Here is a 12,955-nt window from a genome sequence, read left to right on the forward strand (position 1 = left end):
TTGGAAATGACAATCACATGCAGCGTTATTGTAGGATGCGTTTTTTTTTTTTTTTTCCCAGCCCCCCAGGTGATACTTTGTTGGTCGGCAGGATTGAAGGAAGCAATGTTCTGTCATGATACAGAAAGTCAGATTGTTCAGCACATTTTTTCATATGCTGAGCTATTATAAACATTTTTAACGTACTACTTCCCCTTTTTTGTGTGTTTGTTTGTATTTGCTTTGTGATGCAGTGATGCTGATCCCAAGAAAAAAAAAATCCCTAAGGGGACAATAAAATCTATCTTATCTTATTTGTCTACATTATCACTTGTCTCTCTTATCTGTGTGTGCATATGTATGTGTGATTAATTATGGTTTCTTGTTAATATAACAAAAAAATGCTCTCATTTTTTATGGTGTGTGTTTGCTCCTCTCTTGTTTCACCTCCCAGGGCAACGCCAGCTTAGACATCCAGAACGTCAACCAGCAGACAGCCTTACACCTGGCGGTTGAGCGTCAACATACCCAGATAGTCCGGGTTAGTAGGCGCACTTCTTTCTTATCATTTTTCTTTTTTGATTGTCTCCTTTTTCACCTCTGCCACCAACTGATCTTGTCTCTGGTTATCTCTTTATCAGTCCTTCAGTCTGGATTATACACAAAAGGGAATAGAACAAAAACAATGCAACCCTACATTTAATTTAAAGTAGTGGATGTCCTGCAGATGAATCAGGTCCCAGTTTCAGATTGATGCTGTGTAGGGAAAATGCTTTCTGAGGCAGTTTGGTTAGAGTCATTCAGTGTAGTGTTGGATTGAGATTGCCACGTTGCCATCTTGTGGTCTCAAGAAAAAATGCAGTCCATACAGCATTGTAAGCAGCGCTATAATACAGCACTGTGGTATTTGCATTGTAGCATATAATTAAAGTTGCTTTATGGTTGATGCAGGAGTTTCTGCTTGACTGCCTGTTTGTGTGACTTGTTTTACTTGTACTTCTTTTTTAACAGTTGCTGGTGCGGGCAGAGGCCAAGCTTGATGTGCAGGACAAGGACGGGGACACACCGCTCCACGAGGCACTGCGTCACCACACACTGTCCCAATTGCGACAACTCCAAGATATGCAGGATGTCAGCAAAGTAGAGCCCTGGGAACCCTCCAAGAACACAGTAAATATACATTTTTTCATTTAAAACCCTGTTCCTTACCAAATTTACTCTGCTCCAAGGGTTTGTTTTTGATATATGAAACCACAAAAGTGTTAACATGTAAAAAGCTAAATGACTTTGTGCATAGTCTAATAGTTAAGAAGTGCAGGTAACAAGGAAATCTCAACAGACTGAGAAAATATGACTGAAATATGGCTGGAACTGCACACTCATGAGCTAAGATAATGTATTTGATGCAAATGGGCTGACAATATTCAATTGAATATTCCCAAATATAATTGGCTAGAAACACAAGGCTCATTAATACAGTACTTAAGATGAAACGTAACCAAATGTAATAAGACTATCTGCCACTACTCATGGCTCTTTAAGATGTGTTACTCATGACTCATGACTACTTTTTCCTATTCGAGGTCACAGGGACTCTTGAGTCTTACCCAGCATGCATTGGCCAGAACACTGGAAACACTCCAGACAAGTTGGCAGTATATTGCAGAGCTGGTGCACAGAGAAACACATTCACACTTAGGGACAGTTTAAGCCACTTTTGTACATAAACCCTGTGTGTGAAGTAGAATAATGCATTTATTTCACCTTGCTTTAACATCTGTACCGGACTACAAAAATGGAGTCAAAATGTATGGTTGAGAGTCATCACCAACACTGTTTGGTTATAATAATCTTATTACTCTCTTCGAACAGGATAATGGCTGGGTAATTATTTATTATATGATTATAATCAGATATATAAGACATATTACAGTTTCCAGTTCATATGAGCTGTATGTCTTTGTCTCTGTGAAAAGAAACCAGAGCTCCCACAGTTGAGATAACATATAAACCATGCTCTATAAGAAAAATAGACATTTTTTGTCAACAATTGTATGTTTGTCTCTTACAACAACAACACCGGTGATCATAGAGAAGTATAATCATGTTCTGCATTTAGCGTTTATAATTTTGAGAGGTTGTCATTAGAGTTGTTTTGTCAGTATCCTGTAACACACCTGTATGAAGATTAGTATGTGACCCATTGCCCAATGTTGTGAAAAACGATGACAGATCACACTTAGACAGCAAGCTCAGTGCTCCTCAGTCCCCCGTCATCCGCATCACTGGACAGCCCAGTCTCCTCGTCCCATCATTCAGACAGCAGCCTGACACCAGCACAGAGCAGTCAACCAGCTCGCCACCGCCTCTTGACCAGCCTGAATGAGTTCATCCTTCTGTAGAGGCCAACGCAGGCATGTCAGACCAGAACCCCCTTTCCATGTTAACACCACATCACTAAATCCCTACAGGGATACATTTAAGGCTAGAGGGGCCTACCTGCAGTGACAGACTTTTCTTACCTGTCACCTTCTGTCTCTCTCTCACTTCTTTCTCATGTCCGCCTCAGCCTCCTCTCGTCTAACCCCCTTCCTGCCCTCTCTGGTTCCCCAGCGGAGGAGCGGAACAGACAGACAGTGGGCCTAATTGAGATATATGCAGTTGGGTCACTCTCCCATAGCTCCCCCCCCCCCCTTCAAGATGAGAATTGAATTAGCCGGCCCGATGGCTCCATCAGCAGAGATGTAAAAGCTACTGGTTGAAGACGATAAGACATGGAAGGCCCAAATTGCTAGAAAGAGAGAGCGGCTACGAGTCGGGCTAGTCACACCGAGGAAAGGGAGGGAGAGAGACGGGACAGTTAATGGGATTTTGGGCAGGGGTGAGGGGGTTACACTGCCCGAGAGGCGTCTTAAGGCCTGTCTTTGATTGGCTAATTAGTGATGATCTGATAGCGCTTTGACATGGATCATCTGATTTAACTCTGAATAATATTAAAATCAGTAGTCCTCCTGCGCATAAGGGGGTTTAAGTGCAAGAGTGTGTACTCTCATTGGCTTCAACTTGAGAACTATCTTTTGTGTGAAAAGTCAGAATATGTGTCTCTGATTTTTTTTTTTTTTCTGCTTTTGTGTGTTTGTCTGCAGTTAATCATGGGCTTGGGCACCCAGGGGGCAGAAAAGAAGAGTGCAGCATCCATCGCCTGCTTCCTGGCTGCCAACGGAGCAGACTTGACCATTCGTAACAAGAAGGGCCAGTCCCCTCTAGACCTGTGTCCTGACCCCAGCCTCTGCAAGGCTCTGGCCAAATGCCACAAAGAGAAGAGCAGGTAAACATCTCTTAAAGGATTAGTTTGACATTATTTGCTTTCTTGCCGAGAGTTTGGATGAGAATATTGATACCACTCTCATTATCTGCTTGTAATATATGAAGCCGGAGCCAAGAGGTGGTTAGCTTGACTTAACATTAAAGAGTGGAAACAAAGGGAAACAGCTTGCCTCTTCCAGCAACTTTAAAACTACTGATTAACATGTTATATCCTCTTTGTTTTATCTGTACAAACACCAAAGTTTTAAGATGACAAGTTGTGATTTACGACCAGTTATGTGCCAGAGAAATGTTCGGAAAGACACGGCACCTGGCCAAGATATAGCGCGTTAATTCGTGAGCTTTAGAGGTGCTTCCAGCTTTGTACTAAACGCTCTGGCTTCATATTTAACAGACAGATGTAAAAGTGTATCAGTTTTGTCATCTAACTCCCAGAAACCCTTGTTACACACAGGGATGAAATGGAACTTACAAGAGTAGGTGTTTTAAAAGTACGCTCATGCACCCACAGACTGTAACAGCAGCCGAAAGAGAGAACGGAAGCGAGCGCCATCTCAGGAAAATCATCAGACAATCCTATTGATTTCCTTTCTTTGCTAACAATGTTTCATGTAGGGCTTTTGTTTCCTTTTCTTTCCTTTTTCCTCCCTCTGTTCCTTTTAGTCTCTCTCCGTCTCCCACTATTTTCTTTGTTCTCCGTCAGCCTCTCTTACAGATAATCTCCTCTGTTCTCACTCTCATTCTCTTGTGTTTTATTCTCTTCTTCTCTGTTCCAGTGGCCAGGTGGGCACCCGCAGCCCGTCTCTGAACAGCAACATCGAGTCGCTGGAGGAGTGTATGGTGTGTTCAGACATGAAGAGAGACACTCTGTTCGGGCCCTGCGGACATATCGCCACCTGCTCCCTCTGCTCACCACGTGTCAAGAAATGTCTCATCTGCAAAGATCAGGTCCAGTCAAGAACTAAGGTATTAAAGTTACCACCATCTATCCTACCCAGAAATAAACATGATGCAGCATGAATAGACACTTTTATTCCCCCTTTTCCCACAGATTGAGGAGTGCGTAGTCTGCTCTGACAAAAAGGCAGCAGTGTTGTTCCAGCCCTGTGGTCACATGTGCGCTTGTGAGAGTAAGTCGAACACATTTTAACATCCTAACCTTGACTTTTGCTGCCTTTTTTTTTCTATAAATTAACATATTGTGCGTACACAGACTCAGCATTCAGGTCTAAACAGTATGTCTCGTTGTCTCCAGACTGTGCCAGCCTCATGAAGAAGTGCGTACAGTGCCGGGCTGTGGTGGAACGCCGCACCCCCTTCGTTCTTTGCTGCGGAGGGAAAGGTATGGAGGATGATGCCGCTGATGATGAGAATGATGATGATGATGATGATGATGATGATGACCTTAGTGAGTGAATCTTCCACACGTTCCCTTTTAATTCCCCTTTTTTTATTCTTTCTTTCTTTCTTTTTCTTCTTTTTTTAGTCTCTTTTAAAAAAATATCTGCTTTAGCCCTTATTCATTTTCTTTGCTTTGTTGCTGCCTTGCTTGTGCATTTTATTCTTATGTTTGCATCACTGATATGTTGTTTTGTTGTCTGTTTTCCATCCATTAGAACTGTACAGGTTCAGTCAGAGATTTGAATCAGCTATCATTGCTTTTTAAAATTGATAAAAAACTCTTCCAGCAGTTAGATCTGACATGTTTTAATCATTTATTTTAATCTTGTCACTTTGTACAAGCTTCTTTTTAGATATTGACTATAGTGGACAACGGCCTCACTAATGCTTGTCTGAAATTCACCACATACTCTACTCTTTTTTTTTTTTTTTAAAGTTTCAAATGGATCGTATCATAATCTATTTATAGGTGGGATCTCAGAAGCCATTTCAAGATGAGTTTTACTGACCCGCACTGAATAATGCAATAATATCAAAGAGTATGCAGACAACCTGATCACTTTATTCATGTTTGTGTGGCCTCTAAAAGTTTGACTAATCACATTCGCATAAAATGGGCAAACTTATGTGTAAGCAATAAGCATATGCTAAAGGTCCTGTAGCCTTTATTATACATGCATATTAACTGAACTGAATTATAATACCTTCCTAGGAGTGAATTTCTGAAGGATACAGAACAGTTTTAGACCGATAAGATATTTTAGATACAACACCTCATGGACAGCAGCCCTGAATGTAGTCAAAATATTGTAACTGGCTTGTAATGAAGTGTATTAATGTATTTATTTTTGGTTGCATCCACAATCCATCTTCTTGTCTCCAAGTGAAATACAGTGTTTTATTGTTTTTTTATTGTTATTATTGGTGCATCTCACCGATGGTTACTTCTATCGTGTTTTTCACATTTTATGTTGAGTTAAAAGGGAAACTGTTGTAAGTTCACTTACCAATGCAGGTCCAGACACACATACACTCATGCAAGGGGCAGCATTTATTGTTTATCTCCTTTCCCTTCATCCCGACTGTTGATGTCTTTTATGAAAGAAAACCTAGTGCACGAAATTCATCTGTTGATTTGAATGTACCTCTAACACAGTGATCACAGGCTCTTGACTTCATGCTTAAGCATTGGCTGATGGCAAAAAGAGAAAGAATCACTTGCCGCTACGCCTTTTAACTATCAATACTATATAGATGAGACTCTATTTCCCTCTTTTTGCCCGATCATTGTTTTCCGACTTGCTGGCTTCCTCTTCAAATTCTTTTTTCTTAACCTCCCTTAGAGGCTGTAGTGAGTAGTTTTTGGTCCTCAGGCCAACTGTTGAGCTGGTGAGGACGGCTCCTGCTATAACAATGTGACTGGTTATTCCCAGCAGGGAGCTCTAACACTATGGCAGGGGGATCGCAGGATCTTCTCCAGCCCAACAATCTGGCACTAAGTTGGTGTAAGTATGCCTCCATGATCCCCTCCCTTATCAGAGCCCTTTTTCAAAGAGCTCCCCAGAGTGCTGCCCTCGCCCCTCTCCCCTCCCCTCCCCCTTAAAACCCTCGTTTTCTTTCAGTGATACACACACCATAATCAATAGATGCTGATATATATATATATATATATATGTATGTGTATATATATATATGTATATACATGATGCATATGCCAAGAATCACACCAGTACTCGCTATTTCTGGCAGATATTTGGCTGTTGACAAGCAGCTAGTATGAGCCGGAGTCCCCAGCAGGGCCCCAGTCCAGCTAATTCTTGTTGAGTGCTCAAATGATCCATTCAGGCACTTTTCCACTCATATCATTATATATCCTGTGGATTGTAAGATGCCAAAAAACATTGCATGATGTTTTGCCTTGTGCCAGTTTATGTTTCAAATAATTACAACAGCATATGCTTTTCTGAAATCAAGTCATTTAAAAGTGAGTGCAATGCCAGCATAGGCTGCTAGAGCCCAAGTTCAATCTGCCAAACATAATAAAACTCAGAGTGCATGTGTTTGCAATCCTTGCTCATGTTTTAAATATAATAGGACTCCCAGCTTTTTTCCAAAATGGCAACGTTAAAGTGGCTGCATTTGTGTTTTATTGGCAATAAAGTTGTCATTATAAGAAGGTGAAGTTTGATGTGGCCACTGATGCAAACTGTTTTTTTTAGTCTCTAAATTGGTTACTGCATTTCCTTTTTTCTCCTCAACCTGTTTTTTTTTTGTATTGTTATATTGTGTCGAAACAGCTAGCGGAAACATTCCAGCCCTGCAGAGAGACAAAGACAACACCAACGTCAACGCTGATGTACAGAAGCTACAGCAACAGCTTCAGGACATCAAGGAACAGGTAAGCCCAAACTGAACTGTAGACCAGGTTTTGGCTGCCTGATACTTCCTCAGAAGTTGATAATCGTCACCTGAGGTCCGAGGAATGTGAAAATGTTGTTTCATCCATGCCTTTGAGATACAGAATGCTTGCTCCCATTTAGTGGATGTGTCGAGGGTGAAAATAAGTAAGCATTGACAAGTACAAATATTAAATGGTGCAAAGTGTGTATTAGTAAACATATCTTTAAACCTTTAATCTGAGAATTATTCATTGTTTAGTCAATAAAATGGTAGAATATATTGAAAAATGACCATCACAAGTTCCCACAGCCCAAACAAGATTGTCTAGAATTTGCTTGTTTTGTCCAACCTGCAGTCAAAAACCTTCCAGCTAATGAATCTGAATTAGCTGCTTTAGTAATAAGTAGCACCAAGGCTAACAAAACATGTATAATACCAGTCAAAAGTTTGGACACATCTACTCATTCAAGAGAATTTCTTAATTTTTACTATTTTCTGCATTGTAGAACAATACCGAAGACATCAAAACTATAAAATAACGTGGTTTTGTAGCGACTATCAAAGCATAACAATTAGCCGCTTAGAGAGCTAATGTAGGGAGGTCTGTCCGGCACACTGACTGCGTCCAATCCAAGAGCAAGAGTCCGTAGCTGCGTTATAGTTGTTTATTGACAAGCTCATTTAAAAAAAAAACACTTTTACAATACAAGATGTTCTGTATAGATGTCACTAAACCGGACGAAAACGCTAGCAGTCAACAGAAAATGACGGCACCCTACTCACCCTCTCTCTGTTACAAACAAAACTGATAACAAGCAGGTACAGCTGATATTAATTAGTGCCGCCATGCCCTGGTGACACACACACACACACCTAGCTCAACACACAGGTACACACTCCTGCAACTACTATTGTTGACTGAGTGACCCAACCCAACCCAAAAACCTCCCTTGTTCCTACATATGAAATCATGTAGTAAACAAAAAAGTGTTAAACTGAAATATCTTTCATTCCTCAAAGTAAACACCTTTTACTTTGATGACAGCTTTGCACACTCTTGGCATTCTCTCAACCATCCTCATGAGGTCGACACCTGAAATGCTTTTCCAGCTGTCTTGAAGGGAGTCCCCACATATGCTCAGTACTTATCGGTCGCTTTTCCTGCACACTGCGGTCCAATTCATCCCAAACCATCTCAGTTTGGTTTAGGTTGGGTGATTGTGGAGGCCAGGTCATCTGCTGCAGCACTCCATCACTCTCCTTCTTAATCAGTTAGTCCTTACATAGCCTGGAGGTGTGTTTTGAGTCATTGTCCTGTCGAAAAACAAATAATGGTCCCACTAAGTGCAAACCACATGGGATGGCGTGTCGCTGCAGAATGTTGTGGTAGCCATGCTGGTTAAATGTGCCTTGAATTCTGAATAAATCGCCAACAGTGTCGCCAGCAAAGCCCCCCCACATCATCACGCCTCGTCCTCCATGCTTCACAGTGGGAACCACACATGCAGATACCATCCATTCTTGGACTCATTAGACCAAAGTACAGATACAGATTTCCACTGGTCTAATGTCCACTTCTTGTATTTCTTGGCCCCCTCAGTAGTGGTTTCTTTACAGCAGTTCGACCATCAAGGCCTGATTCACACAGTCTCCTCCAAACAGTTGATGTTGAGATGTGTCTGCTACTTGAACTCTGGGAAGCACTGATGTGGCCTCTAATCTAAGTTGCCATTAATTGGCGATTTCTGAGGCTGGTAACTAATGAACTTATCCTCTGCAGCAGAGGCAAGTCCAGTTTCATCATAGCGTTTGATGTTTTTTGCGACTGCACTTGAAGAAACTCTAAAAAGTTTGCAGATTGACTGACCTTCATCACTTTAAGTAATGATGGTCTATTGTTTCTCTTTATTTACTTGAGAGGTTCTTGCCATAATATGGTTTATTACAGTAAAACAGGGCTATTTGCTGTATACCAACAATACCTCGGCACAGCAGAACTGATGGTCTCAAACACGTTAAGAAGGCAAAAAAGCTGTCATCAAGGCAAACAGTGGCTACTTCGAGGAATCTGAAATATGAAACATTTTGGTTTGTTTAACACTTTTTTGATTACTACAGAATTCCATCTGTGTTTTTTTTTACAGTTTTGATGTCCTCATCGTTTTTCTACAATGTAGAAAATAGTAAGAATAAAGAAAAACCCTTGAATGAGTGGGTGTGTCCAAACCTTTGACTGGTACTTTATAAGCCACACCATGGCTGAGCTGAACACAATAGTTCCACATAGAAACAAAGCATGTGTGACTCAAGAACTACCAATAAATAACATTGAATTGAACTGGGAGGTGATGACCCTTGCTGTAAAATGTTGTGTAATCCAACGGACGTCTGCGTCATAGATGTTTCATCCAGGGCTTGGCTCAGTTAGTGATTTTCTGAAAGTTGAAATGACTTTACCGCAACAGAACATATGAACTGTGCTACTTCTCTCCATCTGTCTCCAGACCATGTGTCCGGTGTGCCTGGACCGGCTGAAGAACATGATCTTCATGTGCGGCCATGGCACCTGCCAGCTGTGCGGGGACCGAATGAGCGAGTGCCCCATCTGCCGCAAGGCCATTGAGCGCCGCATCCTCCTCTACTAGAGATCCCAAGACTTTTTTTTTTTTCTTCTCTCTCTCTCTCTTTAAGCCCACCCTGACCACGCTCGCAATGCCACAACCACACCAGCTGCTGCTGCTGCTGCTCGACCATCCTCACAGCACCCGAGCCAGCCAGCCAAGGGCGTCCTCAGATGTCTTATTCTACACAACAAATGCTCTCTTAATGGTTTGATTGTGCTCTGATGGAATTTCTGTTACAAAACAAGGAAAAAAAAAAATACGAATTGACTTTTATTCTGCGGTTCTGTCATCACGTGTCCTAACTGCAGCCAGAAAGATGCTTGTTTCACGGACGTCGCCTTTTTCTTGTTGTGTCATTCACTTTCTGCCTCTTTTCCACCATCCCCTCTTTATCCTTCTCTTTCTGTACTGCTTTCTCTGTTTTTACTTGATATGTGAAACTTCTTTCCTCTCTTTGAGTCGGAGGTGGCTCCTTCAGACTCACGGTCTTGGATATGAAAGGGTCCTATCTCTGGATCTCACTCTGGAATCACAGAAAATTCAGAAGTGTGAGGTGGGATCTGTTCCCTTTTGTTGTAAAGTTCTCATAAATCTGCTGCAGGCCTTCTGATGCCAGCTGCAGTCACCTTTTATTGTAATTGTAAATCCTTATGCAAGTGTATTGGTATCGGAAGCTCCTGATGTGGATTTTAAATTCTTAATTTTGTCATGACAGTATGGCAAGTTTGTGACACATTACTGTATGCACAACTTAAAAGGTTCAGTGAGTGTTTTAGCTTCATGTCAGTGTTCAGCTTGGCTGTTGTGACTATACGCTATATGCCAACTGTCCTTGCAGCAGAAGACCAGATGTTGGCAGTTTTGCACTAGCACATGTCCTGAGGTGGGATAAGAAAAGCTGAGTCAGGGTAAAAGCGCTTTTTCCGCACTGACTTTGGAGGTCCACTTCAGCTCAGCGATAAAACAAAGATAAGAGTAGTCTGACTGCCAGGTAGCAAGCCACACCCGTACTTTATTTACCAAGCTGTACCGAGAACGACAGCAGTGTTGCAACACCTTTTTGGCTGCGGATACCAGAGCGGCCAGTCAAGCATTCAAGACAAACACACAAACTCATTCAGCTTCTGTCCAGTGAACAACCCTTGTTTGACCTATTTGTTGTACACACAAACCCACACGATGCAAACATTTATGAGTATCTCGTCACGACTTGATGTAAAACTGTTTCAAGACTTGGTGGTATTGTCTGACAAAAAAAAAAAACTGTACAATTCAATTAGCATTGCTAATTTACCATTTATGACTCTGTGCCATTTGCTTCCAAAAATCTACTTGTTAAATAACTTGTATGGGGATAAGGTGCTCTTTATCTTGTATTACCTTTTTTTTTTTTTTTTTTTTTTTTTTTTTTAATTTAAGTGTATTTCCTTTCTCAAAATCAGCATTTATTGAGCTAGAGAGTACAATCTATTAGAACACTAAGACGAAAAATGTAGATTAAATTATTTTGTATTGCTGCCCAAAAAAAATAGGATTTATAGGTATCACTGCCTTCCTAATATGTAGCCTCAAAATCTCTCAAACATTCTGCTTTAATATTAATGTTGAGATACATTTGTGATGTTTTGCGTTTGCTTCTTTCTGTTTGTTTTGCAATAGCTTTCTAGCAATCATCGGTAGAAGCGTTTTTTTTTTTTTCCTTCTCTGAAATAGGTCTCTGTAAGCCTAAACTTGTTAATTTGTGAAACGGGAAAAAAAAGACATTTTGTTGTCAAAAGTGTCGAGTATCTTTCCACCAGTGTTTCTTTGGGAGGAAAGCTAATGGTTTTTAAGACAGAACTTGCCTTACCTCTTTTAAAAGGCAGTTGCCCATGTAGAGACTCGGCAAGGTGGCCAGCTCGCTCCGCTATGTGGGAATGTGCAACCGCATACAAGCATCTCTCTTTTTTTTTTGTTGTTTTTTTTTTTTTTTGTTTTTGTTCTTTTCAGGACTGAAAGTGACTTTTTTTGCGTACAGTTTTGACTCTTTTCACTGATCATGATAACACTAAAAGCTAGAAGCACTAATACGCTTTATGGTAGTGTTGTCTTGTTATGGTTGTTATGAAAAAGCCTATTTTGTACTTTATTTTGTAACTGTCCTGTTGGAAATGTATCAGTAGTATTTTCTTTGGCATGAATGTTTGACATGCAGTACGACATGTATCATGAAAACCGTTCAGTCTGTATTGCTAATAAGTGCTTTTAAAACAACCATATAGCTGAAATAAAGTTCCAAATGAACCATGGGACATTAGACGTCGTGTTTGCTTTTTCAACTTCTTTCACCGAATTGTTAATTTGATTCTTTTTGTTGTTTTTCAAGTTGAGCTCAGATGTAGTTAGCTTCTTATAAGCCGAGATTAGCATTTTGTTGCTTTTATCCTGCTGTGCAGCGTCTGCCTCACAGTGGAGACAGGTTGGCAGAGATGGGAGGTGTGGGATAATTGAAAATGCTAACACCTAATAATGACTCAGCACCAGTGTGTGATAGGTCAGCTATGCTAATCAGAAAAAGAGAGAAGAGAAAAGAGCAAGGATAAAGAAAACCGTTCGAGAGAGATGACAGAGAACCAAATAGAGTGATGTATCTTCTCCAGTGAGCAGTGTGACAGCAGGACATCTCACAAGGCATCTCCCTGGCACTAAGAAATTATGACCAAAGGCCATTTATGTTCTAGCTCATTGACTAGTCCATTCATAACCTGGACATCTTCAGGCTCGCCTCACATGCAGCAGCTCCTCATAACAAGACATTCATCATGCTGTCATCCTCTCACTCTCATCACTGCACACTGTAGGGAAGACTCTGACACCTTTTTATACCCTCTGAGGTCTCTGTGACTTGGCACGAGGCCTAGACAGTCGGTGTATAGTCTGGTGTCATGTCTGTGGCACTTTGTCATTTTATAGTCAAGTCTTTAAAACAATGGGCTCTCATGTGGTTTACCTGTTACGGTGTTAAACAGTGAGTGAATGGCAGCTGTGGTTGAATGCTTTGTCACCACGGAGAATATATTCATGCATACTGTATATATAAACTATATGGCTAAAGTACCTGGACACCCCTGTCATTTGGGTATGTTTTATTCAGCAGCTGTTTTTTTTTTTTTTATTGTTTGAGTCCTTTAGTTTCAAAAATCTTGATGCTACGACAGACAATGATATTGCAATTTGATATTGTG

The 12,955-nt window shown here is 40.9% G+C and overlaps 1 protein-coding gene across 5 annotated transcripts in view; it reads left to right on the top strand.

Moving 5' to 3' along the window:
- mib1 (MIB E3 ubiquitin protein ligase 1) overlaps positions 1-12,022 on the top strand; it is a 57,212-nt gene extending 45,190 nt beyond the window's left edge. The window contains exons 14-22 of one of the 5 annotated variants that reach the window (XM_067606181.1): positions 434-520; positions 991-1,149; positions 3,126-3,307; positions 4,083-4,272; positions 4,358-4,436; positions 4,562-4,714; positions 6,141-6,212; positions 7,005-7,105; positions 9,612-12,022. In XM_067606181.1, the coding sequence (XP_067462282.1) occupies positions 434-520; positions 991-1,149; positions 3,126-3,307; positions 4,083-4,272; positions 4,358-4,436; positions 4,562-4,714; positions 6,141-6,212; positions 7,005-7,105; positions 9,612-9,752 (1,164 nt within the window). In that variant the 3' untranslated portion in view covers positions 9,753-12,022. The remainder of the gene's footprint in view (positions 1-433; positions 521-990; positions 1,150-3,125; positions 3,308-4,082; positions 4,273-4,357; positions 4,437-4,561; positions 4,715-6,140; positions 6,213-7,004; positions 7,106-9,611) is intronic. The other 4 variants (XM_067606182.1, XM_067606183.1, XM_067606184.1 and 1 more) reach the window with 4 other exon arrangements.
- The last annotated feature ends 933 nt before the right edge of the window (positions 12,023-12,955 follow it).

Source organism: Thunnus thynnus, chromosome 12 (assembly GCF_963924715.1).
Source record: "Thunnus thynnus chromosome 12, fThuThy2.1, whole genome shotgun sequence".
NCBI lineage: Eukaryota > Metazoa > Chordata > Actinopteri > Scombriformes > Scombridae > Thunnus > Thunnus thynnus.